Below are 21,112 nucleotides of genomic sequence, written 5' to 3'. Positions count from 1 at the left end.
CCAGAACACAACCTAAATCTTTTTATGGCCTGAGAGAGGTTTGAATAAGTTTCCCTTCTCTCCCCTTTTTCTTATGAATGGTAATTGGTCTGAAAGCCTCTTCTGCTGAGTTCTGCTCCTGCTGCTACATGTAAATCTTGCATGTCCCAGGACTTGGTATTTGACACATGGGGTGTACTTTTGGAACCACTGCTCTAGAATGTGAGAGACCCTGGTGCTGCTGCTTCATTTAATTTCTCCTGAAGCAAGTTGTCCAGAGAGGACTATGGAACGTCCTCCAAATGGAATTCCCGTCATGGAAGGAGGATCCTGCAGCCTGCTGCCAAACATACTTCTCTCCTTCCACTGCTGGAAAAAAATCCATAAAGCAGATCTTTGAAGATAGGCATTTTATTTTAATCAGGGAGGGATTGTCACATGTAGAGCTGTGGGAGTAATTTGCAACAAGTAATTTATGTAATGAATTTAGGCTTTCTGATTGTGGAACGTCTAGAAGTAGATTGTGGTTTCTTTAAATGTCTTTGCTCAGAATTATTTGCAGAAGAAGAAGATCTGTTCAAAGTCCTTATTCTCTGGGTTGGGTTGATAAATATTTGAGAGATCTGAGCTGTGTTGTTCAGTTGTGACAGGCTAAGTAAGGTCACATGGTATTTGTTCTGTTCCGTACTGAATAAGTGTGTAGGCAGTTGTACAAATACCTGTTCATATGAATTTAACATTTAGCTTGAATGAATGACCATGGGTGTGATTTTGAAATTCACTTCCTACAAATTTTTGTCAGGAAAACCCAGTCTTTTACATCTTCACAGAAAATGAACATCAAAAATGACTATGATCAAAGTTAATTCATTTACAAAGTCAAACATTTGAGCAAAACTCTTTTTTTCATTATTTAACCAGCTCTAGGCACTTGGGAGTAAAGCAAGTTCATGAAGATATTTGAATCTTTTGATATGTTGCATGTCTTTTTCTGTACATACTAGTTCTGTTTTTAATGACAGTTTATTGAGATATTTATACATTAAAAAGGTTTTCCATTTTTTTCAAGAATACCGTAGATACCAATGGTCATGTACTTCTGTACCAGATATGGAGTGGTCACAGAGCTTCCTTTTGAGCAAGATACACACCATCTGTGTTCATCATTACATCCTCTAATGCTCTGCCAGGTATGGCTGAGATTTGTTTAAATATAAGGAATTTTTACACACACTGCCAGCTAATGGCTGAACTTGTAATATAATTTAGCATTCCATTACACCAGTGTGAACTTCTTAATAGGATACACAAACCCCACTTTTGCAGATTCACTTTGAGGCAGGTTTTCCAAAGTTTAAACTGTTTCTTACTCCATGAATTGTCCCAAAGAGCATCAGGACTACTCAATACAACTCTATGTGAATAAAGGTTTCAGAATCTCGCCCTTAGATGTTTAAATCTCTGTTAACTTGCCCATACCAGGCTCCCTGTGTATATTTGAAAAGTTATTAGAATAGTCCCGTAGAAGAAGAGTTAGAAATAAATTACGTCTGATTATGAGAATAGTTTAGGTTCATTCTTGATACTAGACAACTTACAGTTTAGCTTGCTTTTCTGATTTGCAGGAAATGCATCTCTGTATTGTGGACTGATTAACTCCATAGATTCCTAACCACGTAAAGGTTCCCCCAACTGTGATTGTCCAAAAGGTGTGTCGCCTTAAAGGATCTACATCAAAGCTACAAGACAGAGAGGAAAGTAATTCAGCTCCACTTGATTAAACCCAACATTCAGGCACAATAGAGATATGCCTGAACCAAAGGTCTAGTTTCCAACACCCCTGAGCTTTGAGGAATACCAAAAGATCTGAATCTGCAGTTAGGACACTTATCTAAATCAGATGTACGGAGTAGCTAATGCTCAGTCCAAATTCATCATTAAACAGCAAAGCTTTTGTGTGTTTACTCTGCTAAAAAGAATATCTAATCACTGTGTTATACCTCAGATATACTGAGACTTATAAGTGTGAGAAAGTTAGCCTTATATTTACTGGCCTTGCACCAGTCACTAGTTATAACAAGCACACAAGTAAGTGGTTGCCCCCCGCCTCCCCTCCGGAACAGACTAATGGTCCATCTCATTCGGTATCCTGTTCCCAGCAGGGGACAATGCCACATACATTCAGACATAAAAGCTCCATAATCCACCTAATTACTATAGTCATACTATCACCATATATTAGCCCAGGAAGATAAATGTCTTCCAGAGTTAAACTAGCAATTAGCTTATGCCTTAAGTTTCATCCCCCTTGTAATTTTATTTTAATAAATATAACTAAAGTTAATCTTATTTTTATTTGTACAACTCCCTTTCCGTTACAGCTCTGTTAATTTCTGATCCAAGAACGGCTGTTGATAAAATAGTACACTTAGTTTTTTTTATAACAGCACCATTGTCGCTGCTGCTCGTTTCTAAACAGCCGCCAATGGGAGGCCAATTCACCACAGCAGGCACCAGTCTTGTGGCAGCAGTATTAGCTACAGTGGCAAGTGTGTTTAAAATAATGTGGTATTTTTAAAGATGGGGAATGTTAAGATGTGTGAAAAGGGGGTGGGGAATATCCTAGAAAAAGGTCCATGGAGAGATAAACATAAGGGCTGCAATTCTGGTCCTTCTGAAGTCACTGGCAAAACTCCCATTGATTTCAGTGCAGCCAGGATTTTACCGAAACACATTAGGAAAGAAAGGAATGAGAGTTCTTTATGGAACTTATAGAACATCCCAAGAGCTGGATGACTTGACTAAGGCTTGAATACTTAAAGCAGTGGTTCTCAACCAGGAGCATGCGTACCCTTGGGGATATGCAGTGGTCTTCCAGGGGGTACGTCAACTCATCAAGATCATTGTTTCTCAACTTGGGGGTCACGATTCCCAAGGGGATCGCTGGATGGGTTTAGGGAGGTCACAAGTGCAGGACCAGCAAGCAGGGCAATTGCCTGTGGCCCTGCAAAGCTATTATATGCTTCAGCCCCAGGTGGCGGGGCTCGAGTTTCAGATGCCTAAAGAGGGGTACAGTAGTTGGGAAAGGCTGAGAACCACTGACTTAAAGCACGCTACCTCCTAAAGCATAGTCAATCTGCAATACTTTTATTGAGGAATAAGAACCACTCATTGTCACAGAAATTAACTCTTAATAATTATTAATGTTTAAATGCAGCTTAATGCCAGTAGGGTTTTATCTGAAATGTGAAAAAAACATAATGAGAATTACAGGCAGAGTTTATGTTGTGCTTACTCAAATACTGCTAGGCGCGATCCATTGTTGGCATTCTCCCAGATGTTGGTAGGTCCTCCATTCTGAACAGTTCCTTGAATCAGAACCGTTAAGAAACCAATCACCATGACAACCAGTTGAAATGTATCTGTCCAGACAACAGCTTTTAATCCTCCCTAAAACAATAAGAAGTTGTATATTTGCATTTTCTTGTTGTTGTTTGCATCACAGTAGAGCTTAGAATCCCCAAGTCAGCTCAGGGCCTTGTGTTAGGTGCTGTACATGTGGGGCCAGATTTTCAGTTAGACACAGTAGGCATGTGCCTAGGGTCACCAGTGTTCTGGTAGTGCCTTACCTCTCTAAAACTCTGTGCAACATGAAGGTCAGCTGTAGGCGGGAAGGGGGGCTGAAGAAGCTATGCCTAGGAGCGCGTAAGGTGTAAATCCTACCCTGTGTACTTGCACATAGTCAGAAACCGTTCCTGCCCTAAACGGTTTACATTCTACTTCTCGGACAAAGGATGTATTATTTTACAGATTGGGAACTGAAGTACAGAGAGATTAAGTGACTTGTTCAAGATCACACACACAAGTGTGTGGCAGAGTCAGGAACTGAACCCTAGACTCCCAGTACAGTGCCTTAACCACAGGACTATCTTTCCTCCCCTGTTTTGTGTTAAGATAGTAGAAAACTCCATGATGTGGAAACTGAAACTAAACTGGCAAATTTCCTTTTTTTTTAATAGTCATTTCATATTCTGGATATCATGGACTAGCATAATATTGGGGGAGGGGGTTTCATTTTCAGCAGTGGATGGGAATATTAATTTTTGAAAATTGTTATTAAAATAAAAATAATAATGGAAACGTTTCTATTAAATTGTGTAAATCCCTACACCAAAAAGTCCACATTTTAGGCCTCAGGTTATGGGCAATGGCCTTTTTAATTATTTTGAGTTTGGAAAGAAAATGATTAATCTTCTTAATTAGAGTGTATCCCTGATTTGTGTACAAATTGCATCCCTAATTAAAGAGATTGACTATCCGCTATGTAAAGTGGCTGCCAGCTCATGGCAGTAGCCATTTTAGGCTCTGCCTCTTGCCACCAACCCTCACTCCATCACCAATTCTTCCACCCACTAAAAGTTATATATCCCTCCTCCAGCCCCGGAGTCCCTCTGGCTTTGGCTTCATGCTTAATTGTCAAATGTTATCCTGGTAGTCCTGGTCCCAGACATCCCACCCACTGACTTTCCCCCAATGACTGATTCCCTTTCCTTACAAGCTCTCAGTATTCAGGCTCAGACAGAGACTAACATTTTCAAAAGTGCCCAAGTGGCTTAGGAGCTTAAGCTCCATTTTCAAAAATACATTAAGAATCAATGGGACTTAAGCGCCTAAATCGCATAAGTGTTACCCTTGATATCCACAGGAAGCTGGTGATCACTGTCTACTGCACAATGAATCCTCAAAGAGTAAGTGTATCTGCTCCCATACAAATCCTCATGGATGTTCTCATGATACTTTCACTCAAAATTGAAGCTCTTTATAAGGCCTGGGATCAGTGGGGTGTGTTCATCTCAGGTTCTATCCCTACACTTTTGCTGGAGTTATTCCAAGAATGAATTTGTCCCCTTACCATTTATAAATTATAGACTGAGAAACATAGTCAGGGAGATCATTATCTTCTTCCCAGAAGCTTTAGTATGGCAGGAAAGTTTATCACTTCCTTCTCTGAACTGAAAAGTCTTGGCCTTGGCGTTAAGCTATCTGATTTAAACCTTGAGAATTCAGAGTGTGGGATGAAGATATAAAACTGTTTGTTTATTCCCATAAAATGTACAAAAATAGATGTAATATTTGAAAGATTGTTAGCTTGCCAAATGTTTCTATGTTTACTAATGCAAACTTCAGTCATTCTAGCTATAATTAGAAACCCTGTTTCTATTACTTCTTATCTGAGTAGTGTTAGCCTTTATCATCTGTATTTAAACCTTTCTACTGTGTTAGTTACATACCAGAGTGCAGTAGAAAGTGCAGACAATTCCTGTTGCAAATACAGAACCCCAGAGATTAAATCCAGTCACTGTAAAACCAAAGAAAATCAAATTGGTAGTAAAACAACAGGTGCAGTTCATCAGAATAACTTGGATCCTTTTACTCCAGCAGGATAGGAGTAATTATTAACTTTAATATTGGTTTCCTATTAGGCGCTCCTCTACAAGATAAGGGTTTCTTGACTCTGATGCGTATTGTTTTGTATCATTGCTTTAATTTTGCTGCCTTCTTGCAAATTGTGATTAATTGCATTTCATTTGTGTGACAGTAATCATTAAGTTGAATAATGTTGTAAGGCCAAATCAAAACTATTTCTGTGAGATATGTGGAAGATCTTGCAGTTGATAGAATTAAATATGTAATTGTTCTAGAGCAATGATTTCTTAGTTCTCCTTTTGTCCAGATTTCATGAGTAATAAAATTTGCCTTGATGATTTTTTTTTCCTTTGCAATTAATAATATCAACTAAAGTACCAAGTGCTTTAGAGACTCCAATGATTCAAAGAGGGAGAACAAAATTCTGCTGTCAGAGATGTATGCAGGACTCCCATTGATGTAACTAGAACTGAAGTAATTCAAGTGAATTTAACATCAAAGCTGTAGGGCCCATAGTGAATTTAGGTAGGCTGAAACTCCCTGTTCGTAGTGAAGTAGAATAAAAATGCCAAATTGTTTCATTGCTCAGTGCACAAATTGCAATTCTGTGTAGAATGAAGCCTCACCTACAGGGGCAATCCAGGTCCCACTCATGCAGCTGAAGCAGTCCTAGGAACAGCATTAATTGGTTCCACCTTGCAGGGTATGAATTCGGGGGTAACTCATACCACATAAAACAGAGTCTAGTTCCACTGGGGAATGAGTTGGAGGGGACTGGGAGAAGCCAATATGGAGTCAAATGATGCACCACTGTATGGGTCCTCTGGCATTCCCCAACTCCTATCTGCTCTTTATGGACACATTGGGCTGAAGTAGCCTCTTATGGCACCACTCCATGGCCTGTGTGGGAGGATTCCTTTCCTTTCATGGAGATAGCCAATACGCAACACACTTAAACTGAGCGATGAATCCCTGATTTACAATAGTTTTAGCACAAAAAGTGAAGAACATAGTATTCAGTTGTAGCTACAGGGGAAACAGGGATTGGAGTTACAGTGGAATTTGAAAGAGAGATGTTACAAAAAACTTTATAGGAACTTTATCATTATTCAGGACCCCGGTTTTAAATCTTCCCTGAAACATGCCATGATCAGCAGCATAGAGCCACTTAGAGCTATGCAAGGGCATTGGAGAATTGCCACCTGCTGTATCAGAGACACCACAATCTTACTCTTCAGCCTTCCTGCTGGGAGTTAGACAACTGAAATACTTCTAGATAGAGAGATCTCAGTTTTATCCCCTAGAGATCAGTGCGCCGTTGGAAGGGGAAGAAAGAATCAAAGTACACAGTACAGTGGTGGATCATCACCTTGTACTGAGCACTTTGCCAAGATATTGAGAAACTGTTCAGCACTCACCTCCTCAAGTTACTCTTTAGTATAAACTAAAATAGAGCAGGTAAATGACAGACTCCTGAGGGTGTACTGACACAAGAGGGGGTGGGCGAGCTAGCAAATGTAGAGCTACTAAAATGAAGGTACAGAACCTTTTATAAAGCATTTTGGTTTTAATCTCTCTGCTTCAGTTATCCTGCTTGTGTTGTGACATGGTTGATTGGTGTAGCCATGTGCTTTGGGCTGGAAACTCACCTTGGTTAAGAGCCAATGCCGGAGCATAAACCACTACTCCAGTATAAAGAATCTGAAGGAGAAAAAAGGTCATGAAGAATATACTTGGAAAAACAGCTGATTGGTTTCTGATTAGAGAGGAGCTCAAAGCTAACCATCAGATCCAAAGGCCCCCAAATATGGTGAAACGTGGATGAGGTTCTAAACTGTAAGGCTTTCTGTCCCTAATCTCTACAAAATCAAACTTCATTTTCTTTTTTAACTCTGTAGTTACGGATACATCAACAATATCTATCTAGCTGTTTTTGATACACCTATCAGTGTGGTGTTTAGGTGCCATGAAATATTAATCAGATAGAGAAAGTCATATCTGGGGATGTGAAATCATATCAACACAATGACACAGAAATAGCCTAGCCTACTCATGTTGAACCTGGGTGACTGTTAATATCTGACAGAGTCCACAGAACCCTTTCCGTAACTGGCTACTTTTTTGCTAACTGAACAATTCTAAGCACAAATAATGACACTGCGGAGGGAAAAGAAAAGAGAAGTAAAATACTGAACTGCATTGCTAAGGCTGCTAACATTAAATGAGTAGAATTTGTTTGGAAAACAGTCTCCTGAGAAGCAAACATGTATACCTTCCACGCATCTTTTCCTGTATGTTTAGTTAAAATAATTTGCTACTATGAATAGTTTTAAATCCGTTGATATAATTGTATCTCTACCTTGGCTCTCACACTGACTTGCTGTGTTGATCTTGGACAAATCACTAATTTCTCTTTGTCTGAGCTTCCCCATCTGTGATATGGGGATGTTACTATTTATTCACCTCCTTCATGGAGGCAGGGGGGAGAGGCTGTGGGGACTAGTGAGTCAATGTTTATAAGGTTGTTAGTAATATACAGCACTCTATAAATGATAAGTATTATTATTAAGGTATTATTCCCCTGAGTTGTTCTTTTTCCTCTGATTAGAGGTCAGCCTTCACAGAAACAGTATAGATTTGAAAAAATATTACAGCTTTACTGAAATTCTCCCCTACCCCTTGCACTGACTGATTTTACATAGGCTTTTTTTGGTTGGGAGTAAGCAAGGTTATTGGGTTGAAGTAGCTGCCACTTATTGCTCCTACTAAGCAACTGGAGGTAATGTATCCAATAGGCACAGATTACATGGCCTGCACTCCCAACAGCTTCCTCAGTGCATTCGTTTCGGAGCCATGTCTACAAGACACAGGAAATTCAATAGCCATGGTGTATTGGTTGTTTGGCCCACCATCCCTGCACAGTTTCTCTGTACTGCCCACAGTGTGCAGAGAACCTTGCACCTTGGTGAATTTCACCCTTCGCTGGTAATTCAGTGACATTCAGGGACTGTGTTTTGATGCTTGCTTTTGAAAACCTAAATAAATTCATTGTAAGTGCCTTAGTTTCATTTCCTCATCTGCCTGTTGGATTACTAAAAAGTGGGAAGGCATCTTAAAGAGGTTAATTTAGTTTTGTAAAAAGTACTTAACTAATCCTCAATCCTATAACAGAGGCACTGTTCTAAATATAGCCGAGAATCCTAGAGTGTACCTTCGGAGAGAAAATACCAGATGGCAAGCTGCTCAGCTGCAATTATGGTCTTTGTCCTCCTTCATAGCCACAGCTGTATTGTATATGCATTGGTTTGTATTCATGTGATGCACATATGGTTGTGGATGATTTAAAATCCTGAATATGTACATGCACTGGGTCATCTTGTTAAAGAAAAAAAAATCACCTTTAGCCTTCTTCCCGAATGAGCTGAGACAACTACCAGAGGGATTCTCAGGTGGCTATTTAAGCCAGATGAATTGCCACTTTGTGCAATCAGAGTGGTTCAAAGGGGTCAGAGCATGATCCAGAATCTACCTACTTATCTCAACCAAATCACACCAATTATCTTTTGGAAAATTTAGTTTGAGTGATTGTTTTTATGAGCTTGTGTTACAAATCTTTCAAAGAAAAATAAAGGTGGCCACCCAAAAAACTTCAGAGATCAAAAATAGTCTTTTAAAACAACCACTTCTCTACAGGGCCAGCTCCAAGCAGGTGTCTGGGGCGGCATTCAGAATGGGGTGGCAGTCCGTGACCCGCAGCGGCAATTCGGCGGCAGCTCTTGGGCTGGCAAAATTGGTAGAGCCGCCCCTGCTTCTCTAACTGCCAAACAGCAGAATCAAGTTTGTCTGCTGGAAATGTGCAGAAGGGATGATTGCTGTAACAAAAGGGGCCATGTGCTAGAAATGCACCTCCTTTGGCTACATAGAGATGTGGTGTTAAGTTGATCACAAAGGTGATTTAAGTCTGTTTTACTGACTACACAAAGAAGTGGACTTGAAAGTGACTTAGTGTCCTTTGAGAGAAAGTAGACGGGGAAAAAAACCCTCTTGAGATTGGAGCAAGAATGGCTGAACCATGTGGGTGCACAATTGTGTCCAGCGGGAGGTCAAAGTGATGGCTGGGGGCAGCAGCCATAAAGAATTTTATTTTTAAACAGGAAGGAGCTGGAAGGGTGAAATCAGTGGGGTGCTCAAGGTGAAGAGATAGGAGTGTCTGGGTGAGGGTGGGTATTGGCAGGAGCTTGCTGGAGGGGAGATTCCAGGCCAGAATTTAAATAAACTGGTGCCTTCAAGGGATCTTCACAACTGCTCTACAACTGTCAGGCCAGTGCTGTGTGAGAGGGAGGAACAAGCAATCAGATAAAAAGTTTTAATGATAGAATGTGTTCAGTTAGCTAAGCAACTACGCCGTTGGACTACAGAGGACCTCATGTTCTTCTGGTGAAAGGGGTCATGTGGCTTCATAGTTCCTCAGAGCAAAGGATTGGGTGCCAGGAGACATCTAGAGTCCAATCCCAGATGAGCCTCTCTAATTCACTACAGTATCTCAGGAGGGTTGCCAATCCTCCAGGATTGTCCTGGAGTCTCCAGGCAGTAAAAATGAATCTTTAATTAAAGATTGCCATGTGATGAAACCTCCAGGAATACGTCCAACCAAAATTAGCACCCCTATACCTCAGGGAACTCACTCACCCTCTCTGAGCCTTAGTCTATAAGCCCACTGGAAAATAAAGAAAACAAAACAAAACAAAACAGGACCTCACTGCAAACAGATGCTTCATCTGAGCTGAGCTTTTCTAGGTAAATATATTACAGAAAACCCGGTTATGCACACAAAGGCATTTCTTACCGTCTGCACTATGTAGATCAGTGTTGCAGCAAAGCGAACAGACTTGTTAAATCTTAACTCCAAATACTGGGGGAAATGAAAAGTACAATTAGTGAAAAGCATCTGTGACATTTGGGCCAGATTATGATACAGTTATTAGCACTGAATAGCACTTTACTCCACAAGTAGTCCCATTGACTTTACTAACACTGCTATCATCACTAATGAACAGGATAGCATGATCTTTGCAGCCATAGAAAATTACATTTTAAGAAGCTTTCTAATTAATCTAAAGTATCTAAGTATCATAATCATAAGTATCTAAAATAATGTGTTGGGTGGAACTGAACTATCCATTACCTGATAGTACCTGTTATGTTGGGAGTCCTTGGAAAAATCCAGAGGCAAATCAGAAAAGGAAAAACTGCTTTATTTTGATTCTTCATCCAGCTACATGGGGGGGGGGGGAGTTGGGGACATCTGCAAGCTAACTAGGAAAAACTGGATTGGGTTCTATAGAAATCTACTCACTCGAATCATCAGGATAAACTCCAACTGATTAAGGATACCGCTGCCCTTAGCAATTTCTGAGTACCCATCCATACTTTCCTGAGGATTACATACCATATAGAATGCTCCCCAGCACACATTATTTACAGAAGATTCCGAGGACTTTCTGTCCTTTAGAAATCTTAATGCAGAGATACTTGAGTAGCTTCTCTGTTACTCTTAAGCTTGTCATCTTTATTTGCATTCATTGGGACAAACTCTTCTCTCAGTTACACTGAAGTGATCCCAAGGATTGCAATTGAATTGCAATGATGAAATGGGGAGGAAAATTTGACTCTGATCTTTTATTATCCCAATATATTTGGGAAAGTGCCCTTGTTTACTTTGCTTCTGGTGACCGGGACAGATTTCCCATCTGAACTTTTCCTAACCTAGCCATGAAACGTTTCAAAATGCCTATGCATAGTTTTTCAGATGGAATTTTTCCCTTGTTTTTAAACCTCTGTGGCTGTGTACAAACATTCCCATTACCTTGGTTTGATTTAGTAGCCCATGAGGCTTTTTTTCACCCATTCCTTAGGTAACTGAATCTTTCTGTAGTAAAGAACAGGACCATGTCCCATGACCTCTATTAAGTCAGTTGACTATTGAATACCTTACTTGTCCAAAATTTGTCCCCAATGACATCCAGATAATTGAGGTTGTGCACTGTGCTCTCAGTAATAACACCACAGTGACAATTGATTTTCACAGCTGCTGAGCAATCATACCAGGAATTCGTTTCTTTCAGGGAGGCATGCCTGGCAAAAATTTCAGAAACAGCTGGGAAATTGCACAGGGAGCAAAAAACTGGTGTTATCCAACTCCCTCAGATACATCTACAAGTCCTTTAATGTTTCCTGACCTAATCACTGGAGATGTGCCCAGATCCATCCCCCTCAACCTGCAAATTTTGGTAGTGGTCAAAATCTGAACCCAGATCCATACTCGGTAAATGCCCCTAGATTCACAAGGACTGAGCCAAAATCCCAGATCAGACAACCCTGAATTTAGTAGTTTGGGGGGTCAGAAATGGAATTTAGTGGTTTGAGCCCCTCTTTAATACCGACTCATGAATAGCATTTTCTTTCCTGTTTATGGAGACTAAGACGATGTCTACAGTATAGCTGGGAGTGAGATTTGCAGCTTATTAGATGTACCCATGCTAGCTTTGATCTAGCCAGCTCACCAAAAATAGCAGTGCTGACACTGTGGTTCAGGTTTCAGGGCAGCCTGCACCAGTGGGCCTGAGCCTCTCCCCACGTCACCGGCTATCTACTTGCTTGTGCAGCCAGTGCTAAAGTACACACCATGGTGTCCTCACTGATGTTTTTAGTGAGCTAGCTAGGGTAGAGATAGCACAAGTACATCTACGTGAGCTGCAAAGCATACCCTGACTGCAGTGTAGAGGTAGCCTAACCACATTTGTACTGCTCTCCTCACGCAATATCTTTCTTATTTGCATTTACCGACTTTAACCTACTTTTGTACTACTGTATTAAGCAAGGTGGTGAGCTCCCTAGTCTGCCTGGTACAATGGGCTCTTAATCCTGGATTGGTACCCTAAACATAACTGCAATGCAAATAAATAATTATTATTATAATGCTATTCAATGCCAAAGTATAAATAAATACCCTGTGGTTTTGAACTATTCCAAAAGACAGGTTTTACCATAGAATTGGGTTAGAAATGTCTGTATACATAATAGACTGGTTAGTGTCAATTTTACTTACCTCGTAAGTGCTTGTAATCCCAGATCTGTAGAACACAGGTAGGAAAAGTTCAGAAGTAAAGATGATGACAAACGTATATGAAATAAAGAAAATAATGAAGGGCGCTCCATAGCGATATACCTCTGCAGGTGTTCCCAGAACAGTGACTGCAGACATGAAACTAGCTGTAAGGGACAATGCCACTGGTCCGCATGTCATCTGCTTTCCACCTACTAAAAATTGCTTTGAAGTTACATTTTTCCTCTCTTTAATTGCAAAAAAAACGCCAATGCCAGAAGAAATTAGAAAGAGTGCAGCAAAAACAACATAGTCCCACGCCACAAAGTTTTTAATGTCGGGAGCTATGAACTTGGACATAGTGCTGGCTGGATAATTCTCCGATATCTAGGTGGTTTTTTTTGTTTTGTTTTTCTAAATCGGATTCACAGAAGCAATTAGCTCCTTCCTAAAAAGAGAGATGTTTCCAAAGCTTATCAATGCTAAAAATTAAAAAAGCAGGAAAAGTATGATCCAAAGTCCAGCTATGAGCTTTTGATCCAGTTCATTCAAAAGTATTACAAAACAAATTGGTTTAGATAGAGTTTTAAAGGAACTATGTACATTTGTACCCTGGCCCTATCAAGGTTCTTGTCAGTCTACTAATCAAGTATGTACCAAGGAAGCATTCAGGCTCTCTGAGAAATAAATAACTAATGGAAACAAGATAAAAAGAGTGTGAATCTATCTGTCAAGTTTTTATTTAAGGTTAAACATTACTCAGACACATTGACTAGATACAGATTTTTACTGCTCAGAGGTTTTTAAATAAAATGAGGGCAGTAAAAAATCATTTAAGGGGGGAAAAAGGAAGGAGGATGTCTGGGAACATATAAGTGCACTGAGTGGTACATGGGCTCTATTTTCAAAAAGCTGCTTCTGAGACATGGCTAAAATCTGCCCTTGTGCACTAAAGGGAGAGAACAGAGTTATTCTTAGGCAAATAGGAGATTTTAAAGTGTGTTCTCTTATGGAGACTTCAGAAGTTGTTCTATAGCTGGCCTGTGCCATTAGAGATGTGGCCTTCTATATTCATGTGTATTTATCACATTCAGCCCCAGCGAGCTGGTTTCAGTTCCCAGGTTCAAGAATTGGAGCTCTTGGCTTTGTGTTTTTAATGTTGGGAGCTACAAACTTGGACATGGTGCTGGCTGGCTTACAGTGTGCATACAGTGACTTCTTTTCCATAGGCAAACTGGTAACATTTTCTTAAGGAATAGTGTTTAGAACAAGAAATCAAAGCAAATTAATCTGAGCAGAAAAAGAATAAGAAGAAAATATCTCCAGCACAAAGTTCCATCCATTCAAGTGACTGCCCCGCAACCCCAAAGTGCAGAGCCCAAACCTCTCAAAGAGAGTCTCCCACCTCTGCCTCCCAGGCAGAAATCCTTATAGCCCTTTCCCTGAACATCTGTGGCCTGAGGACTTTGATGCGGAGCTGGAATTATGGTAATGTCTCTGGTCTGTGTCACAACATCTTATTTATAGAGATAAGTCTGAATCTCAAAACTTCCTCAAAGTTCAAGGAAGATCAGATCTAGGGTTCCAGCTCTAGTGCAAATATGTTTGAAAATAATAAAATTCAAGGAGGTTGCCTCTTGGGTCAGTGTAATTTATTTTATCTATAAATACCAGACACATGAACCCTGCGTAAGGCACCATCCCTTATTAGGCAAGCTCCACTGTTAAAAGACCTCCCCCTCACCAAGAGAATTTCAGTTCATATTTTACAGGTGGGAATTGACACCCTTTAAAGAGACGCTGGTCACGCCTGCTTCACATGCAAGTCACTATCAGAGCTACATGAGAGTTAGAACCAAAATTCCATCAGAATAGTCAAGGACAAGACATTTTGCATCTTGAAAGGGTGCTGGCAATGTCTTGATTAATCAAATGGTACAAATTATGCCTCCTTTTAAAAGTATGTTACATATTCTTATCACGTGGTATTAGATTCAATATTGCTATAATGTGCGTTGATCGATCTTTACAAGAGGCAGACAATGGCTGGTTATACCCAAAGAGAGTCATTTACAAACGGATACACAGCTTATTTTGTCTTTAGCCACAACACTGAAGCATGGATGGAGTGCACACTATAGCATCCCAGGAATATTCCTGGGAAGTATTGTGATTTGGCGATTCAAATCTCAATGACAGTGCTTCCCCCTGCTTCTTTCTTGCTTTGGGTGATGAGTAGGGGGCTATACCAGCAATGAACTACAATATTCCTCCTGATAGCTCAGCTACACTTGACAGCAGATAGGAGTATGTAGTTGAAGCCAGTACTCATCCTATTCCCATCCATCTGCTATGAAGGACACATGAAAAATGGATGTCAGTGGCCTCTTACTGCTATGTGCCTGGGCTCAAAGTTCAAATAATTCCCATAGGGGCATAAGAGTGGATCATACTCACTCTGAGTTTTGCCTTTGACTTCAGTGGGGTCAAGATTTCATCTCAAATGCCTATCTGTTGCAATGTGCTCACCAATGGTGCTATAGAAATAATAATGAGAAGGTCTGAAATGCCCACTCACCAAAGTTTCTAAGGCAAAATACAATGTGAGTTTAATATTTCTCTTTAGTATGGTACTACATATCTTCAAATGACTCCCAGTCAAATGAAGTTTAATTTTCCACTTCCTTGCCAGTTCTTTAGCTGTTCTTGTAGCATAAAACTGTAAGAACATTTAAAATGTTTTTATGCATATGGCAGTATTAATGTTAAACCTGCACAGTAGGATTAACAATTGATAGATGTCTGTGACAGTGGTAAATTCCATGCTATTACAACAGTGAGGTCCTGAGGTCAAATACCAACTGGGGTGTGCAAGAAAATATTAACTTAACACAACATGGAAAAATATACTCTATTCTTTGATAGTTAACATGGGAAAACAAATCATTGGTGAATTGAATACACTTCTCTAGAGGGTCCATTCTCCCTTCGATATGTATTCATTGGGATTAATTAAAGCAAAGTGGATTTCAACCAATGGTGACAAGTAAAACTACTTGTCTGCTCATGTGTGTTCTGTATAAAATAGTTTGATAATAATTCCAGGTCTTTTCCACCTGACACCAACAACAGAATCAACATTGATATAATGTAAGATTTAGCCCAGTGTGAAGTCTTTTTTTATGAATGGGCCTAAATAGGACATGTGCATATTTCTTTTCAGATGAGAATGCACAACTCTGAAAAAGCAGAACTCAAAAGCAGGGACTCAAAAGCAGAATGGAACAATACACTGAAAAGAGGGTTAGTAGTATATATGCCAGTAACTTCTACCAATATTTTCATAACACCTAAATAACTTCATTCTAAATTAGTGATTCTTAGTTCAGCTTACTCAACCAAACCCTCACATGCCAAGGTAAAATATCTCAGAAATGTGGCTTCTGGTAAGCAAATGTTCCTTCCTAATCTTTCTTAATCCTTCAGAGAGGTTGAAAACGAAAACATCCTGCTTTTGTAATGAGCAATCTCTCTCATGTGGAAATACGCGGAGTCATCTGCTTCCACAACTCAAAGGTACAGGAAACAAAATAGGATTTTTTTAATTATGAAAACTCCAGTGAAATTAAGATTGCAATTTGTGATTGGCAAATCTCCAAACATTTGAGGTTTCACCCTTGGTTAGTATGGGTGAACATCCCAGAGTCTGAATGTGGGGTCAGTAATTGATCTAGAAATCAGAAGAGAAACTTCCAGCCCTTCCACCTATGACCACGTGCATCCTGGGTGAAATTTACCCCCTCTACAGTGGGCCTATAAAAGGCCTCTGCTGAACAAAATGTTCCATTTTGGTATCTTAAACGTGTGCTTGCGATGCTTTGATCGATCAAGTGGTACAAATTATGCCTCCTATTTAAAATGTTAAATATTCTTGGCATTTGTAATTCTCTTATGAAGCCTTAAAGTGGTACATAGGCCTGTCTAAACATTCTGCAAAGAGGTGAATTTCTATTTACAAGAACAATTTTTCTTGTGATGATTTGTTTTTTCCTGCCAAAGCTGAAAACCAGTATTATATTAAAAAAAAAACATTTCCGAACTTTGCTTTTAGTTTGTTCTTAGAAATGCTCAATGGTTTGTAGGGGACGGAAGGGGCTGTTCTAATAGTTTCTGAACCAGTATGTGCATCCTGTAGGACATGGTAGTCATTTTAAGCTTTTAAGAATATAAACTCTCCAGTGAAGGGGCTGTCTCTTACTATGAGTTTGCAGGGGTAGTACAATGTAGCTCTGATCTTGGTTGGAACTTCTAGGCACTACTGTAATATAAATAATACACGTATTTGAATTCTAGTTGCTGTCAGTTGAATAAAGTTACATTAGACCATATATGTTATAGTGCAATTGTAGAACTGGATTCAGGAGGCTGTTTCCACTGACTTGCGTATCACTGTGAGCTCTCAGCATTGGAATACAAGGAGAAATGATTATCTTGGCTGTGTGATCCGCTAATGTATTCTAAAATTTCAGTGTATGGTAACTGTATTTTCTATTCCATGTGACTTGTGGGAAGAGAACCAGAAGATATAGATAATGTGGAGGACTTATACTGACCTTTTCTGCTGAAGTACAGTATTTTTCCTCATCAGGAGGGATAAGAACAGTCATTATACTACAAAACTACAGGGTGGAGGGGGGGGGAGAGATTTAGAAAGGAAGTTATTTTTTCAATATGGTGGAATAATGCTTCTCTGCAAAAGAATATTCTTCCCTTCCTCCCTGCCACATCTCTTAAGTCAACTTTTTATTTATTTGAAGAATATCCACAATCACTTGCACAAGTGCTTGGCAATTTAACTTGCAGCCATTTAGTCCATGAGAGCTCATTCCATGTGCTATGACATCCCAGGACTCCCAAGCAATGCTCTAGAGAAGAATGGGAGAGAGCAGAATAGCCAAACTTGTGCTTCTGAACCAGTCTTCGACTCTGTAGGTGCAAACATATGATGGGCCAGATACCTGCTACACAAAGAGCAGAGCAGCAGAGTGTACAATGCTATTCAATCAGAGCCATAGCATTTTTTACACACTTGCACTGGTATAGACAGCTACACAAGCTGCAGGACAATGGAGAATCTGGGCCGATGAACATAAAGTTTGTGCACTTTAGCATTCAGGGACATCCAGTTTAAGTGAGAATAGAAACACCATTTCCAAGCCTGGGGCCATATCATAAAACTAGAGAGAAGAGGATGGAGCCCAGCCAACTCTGTGAGGCAGAATGTCATTCTTGTAGGAGATGGGTTTGACAGGTCATGCAGGAAGGTGTGAGTGAGCACATCCTCCAAACCCTCAGATCTCAATGAGCTGCAGGGAAAGGAAGCACTAACTCCACAAAGGTACTGACTCTGCAGTGCTGCCCTGGCCCCCTCACTTGGTGTGCAGTACCTCTTTCCATGGAGGTCAGGCAATAATACTGTTACATATCCGCGGGGTTCTAAAGGGAACATGCCAGCATCTCATCCTATGAGTTGATAAGGAATGGTTTCTGCAAGCTCTCAGGGCTCCACTTACCCTCTTTCATGTGTCACTCCTTCCTTAGTAGCTTGAATACATAGAGTTTGAGAGTCTGCTACCACTATCAGTAAACCGGGTTATTCCTTTAGCCCACGAGGCAGAGTTCTCTCTTGCAATGCAGGTCCGGGTTTCATACCCTGTTGATGACCTGTTTTTGAGTGGGAAAGATTATTATCTGTGATCCCTGCAATAATTTTGTCCCCTAAGCCCAAGTATATGGATCAGACCCCTGGTATGTAAGTGTTTTATATCTCTCTTGATTCATAGGAAATTCACTGAATGGTGATACAATTAACATTAATTATTCTGTTAGGAGAGTTTAGCTGTCCATGTTCTGTGCACCTGTAAGGAAAATCCTCCAGCCTTAAACACAACTGTGTCATGAGCTCACATGCAAGTACCTAAGCTTGTACTTGAATCAGAAAATCACACTTGTGGGTTTTTTTCCATCTTCTAGTAAATTAACAGCTTTCAGTCCTTCAGAATTGTCTTGCATCTCTCATAGTAAATTTCTCAGTGTGAACCTGTTCTATCCTTGTGTCAATACATAACCAACATCTTGGGCCATTATGGACAGATAAACTTACAGTGCTACAATCTTCTTGAGTTGCAAAGTGCAAATGCTGCCCATTTAGGACTCCAACATTACTTAATCAATAATGATCAACAACAATTAAATGTTCATGTAAGGGAAAATATACACAGAATTCCAAACAACTACAGTAGTTGTGTTTTCTTTTCATATTCAACTCATGAGATCAGGTATCTTCAAAAAATTCTCTTTTATCACTAGGTCAGCAGCACGCATTACCTTAGGTTGTTATAAATGTTTTACAGATGACAGCTATTCATAAAAATAGAACATCTGCCATTAATTATTCAGTTCCTTTGTTTGCAATTGTATCTTCTTTCTAAGAGGGTACAAATATTTGCTGCTTTAATCAATTTCAGTGAGATGACTAAAGTATCTAACATTTTTTATATCCTTTGTAAATTACCAGTACCTTATGTAGGGTACCTTATGTAGGGTAAGTAACAAAGTGTCTTTTTATTCTTGCATGTCTTGTATCAAACAATCCTGTCTGTCTATATCCCCTCATGTAGGCCTGGGTTCCCTCCTATCTAGCCAGGATCTCTCTCTCATTTAGCAAGGTGGTCATGTCCCTCTTGGGTTTCAGAAATTCCAGATTGAGACCCCCTACCCTAAGCATTATAGGGACCGCATCTGCTCTGTAGGCCTAATCTCACAATGCTCAATGCAGTGTCAAATGAGCTCTGGCTGTGTAAGTAATAAGGAAGCCTCCTATATAGTGGTTTTTGTTTAGGGGTTACTTTTGTCAAAGCAGCATGTGGGATTTAAATTGCCTGATGTTCCCAGTATAGCCAGTTGGAATTATACAACTGAAACTCTGCACAATACTTTTGCAACACTTTAAAATTTACCCTAGGTCATGGTACTGATTAAAGTAATTTACCCGGGATGTTTCTGTAACAAGCAGCAATGTTCATTTCTTAAAAAGAAAAGGAGTACTTGTGGCACCTTAGTTCCACAAATGAAATGTTCATTTCTTAGTTAGCATATCAGTAGTTTTGATATATATTCAATTATTTAGCCATTTTAAAAAATCCCATTGCATTTTGGAGGAGATGTACGAAGAATGTTAATTTGAAACAATTTTAATCTTTGCCAAGGTAGATGCTTGGTTTCTAGCAACTGAAAGGCTGTTTAAGATTGTTACATGAAAGATGGTATTGACTTTTGAATGATCACTGATGGATGATCATTTTACTGTGTGTTGGTTATTTCATGAGATGACAGCTGTGTGAATAGTGAGCTATAATTCATAAAGGGAAAGTTTATAACATTTTCTGAATATTGGGTACAAGAGGTGAACAAATCTCAAGTCATAATTTAATTTCTGGTACCTGCCACCATTCTAATTTCACTGGCAGAGATTTTTTCACAAGCTCTGGCATTTTCTGCAGCATGTTTTCCAATGTCTCATTTAAATGCATTGCTTGTTAATGATACCAGCTTGACAGTCCTCCATATACAGAAAAGCTGCAGCATGGGCAATTCTAATGCAAGCATCCTCATCCCACCAAAGTACCTAATCATAATCTAGAGAGATTATTTCTAGCAGGTAGTAGAAGGTAGTTCATTCTCCTGGCCCGTTCAATTCCTGCTCTCTGTAAAAAGGGACAAGTGACAATTAGGAAGAATAGTGATGGTGTTTTTTTGTGTTGTGGACACCTGCCACGAGATGGCACAATTTCTGTCATCTACCAGCTAGGACTGGATTTAATTCATTAATCTGGAGGTGAATCAATATATTTGGTATCTATAACAAATAGAAGATGCTTATCTGGCATAATTCACCTTATTTTGGCTGATAAAAAAACAAATATTGGAAGACTCTCCTTATGATATTGGCAGGCTTACCATCATGATTGGTGATTAAATTCTCCTTGAATAAATGGAAAGTAATCCATATTAGGAGAACTTAAGATAAATTTCTCAGACATGTTGATGAGCTCTAAATTAACAGGTTCCTTCCATGAAAAAGATTTCTTGGTTATAGTTAACCATTCAATGAAAGACTGCAGCAGCAATTCAAAAAGTAACTAGGATCTATACATTAAAAGGACAGAAAAATACATGCAATATAATAAATGCCTCTGTGAAGCTATACATTCTCTTGGTAGATTATTATTTCTGCTTCATTCCCTTTGCACCACTCAGGTGACTCAAAGAGAGCAGATTCCGGCAGAGGGAAATGTTCTACTGGATAAAGCTGGTAGAGTCAGTTCTGGGCCAGCACCCCTCCCACCCAGTGTTGATGGGAGGAGACATGGTGGAGCTTTCTTTTGCTATGTCAATACTCCACCTATCCCGATAAGGACTGTCCACTAGTTTCCCAGTTAAAGCAATCCCATAATTGTTCTAATTCAATCTGGGGTGGTGTTAACTGGCCCACAAGAACTGGGAACTGGGTATCTGCCTCTCTGACACTTGCCTATTCCC

At 39.7% G+C, this 21,112-nt stretch overlaps 1 protein-coding gene across 2 annotated transcripts in view; it reads right to left on the bottom strand.

Annotated features, from left to right (window-relative positions):
• Positions 1-13,183, bottom strand: part of SLC5A12 (solute carrier family 5 member 12) — a 28,992-nt gene extending 15,809 nt beyond the window's left edge. For both annotated transcript variants that reach the window (XM_073347812.2, XM_073347813.2), the window contains exons 1-6: positions 12,515-13,183; positions 10,253-10,318; positions 7,056-7,107; positions 5,271-5,338; positions 3,275-3,429; positions 1,578-1,718 (exon numbers count right to left, since the gene is read on the bottom strand). In XM_073347812.2, coding sequence (XP_073203913.1) covers positions 1,578-1,718; positions 3,275-3,429; positions 5,271-5,338; positions 7,056-7,107; positions 10,253-10,318; positions 12,515-12,871 — 839 coding nt within the window. In that variant the 5' untranslated portion in view covers positions 12,872-13,183. The remainder of the gene's footprint in view (positions 1-1,577; positions 1,719-3,274; positions 3,430-5,270; positions 5,339-7,055; positions 7,108-10,252; positions 10,319-12,514) is intronic.
• Between the last annotated feature and the right edge of the window lie 7,929 nt (positions 13,184-21,112).

This window comes from Lepidochelys kempii, chromosome 6 (assembly GCF_965140285.1).
Source record: "Lepidochelys kempii isolate rLepKem1 chromosome 6, rLepKem1.hap1, whole genome shotgun sequence".
NCBI classification, from domain to species: domain Eukaryota; kingdom Metazoa; phylum Chordata; order Testudines; family Cheloniidae; genus Lepidochelys; species Lepidochelys kempii.
Note: the sequence above shows the minus strand (reverse complement) of the source record. Positions and strands in the feature narration are given on the sequence as shown.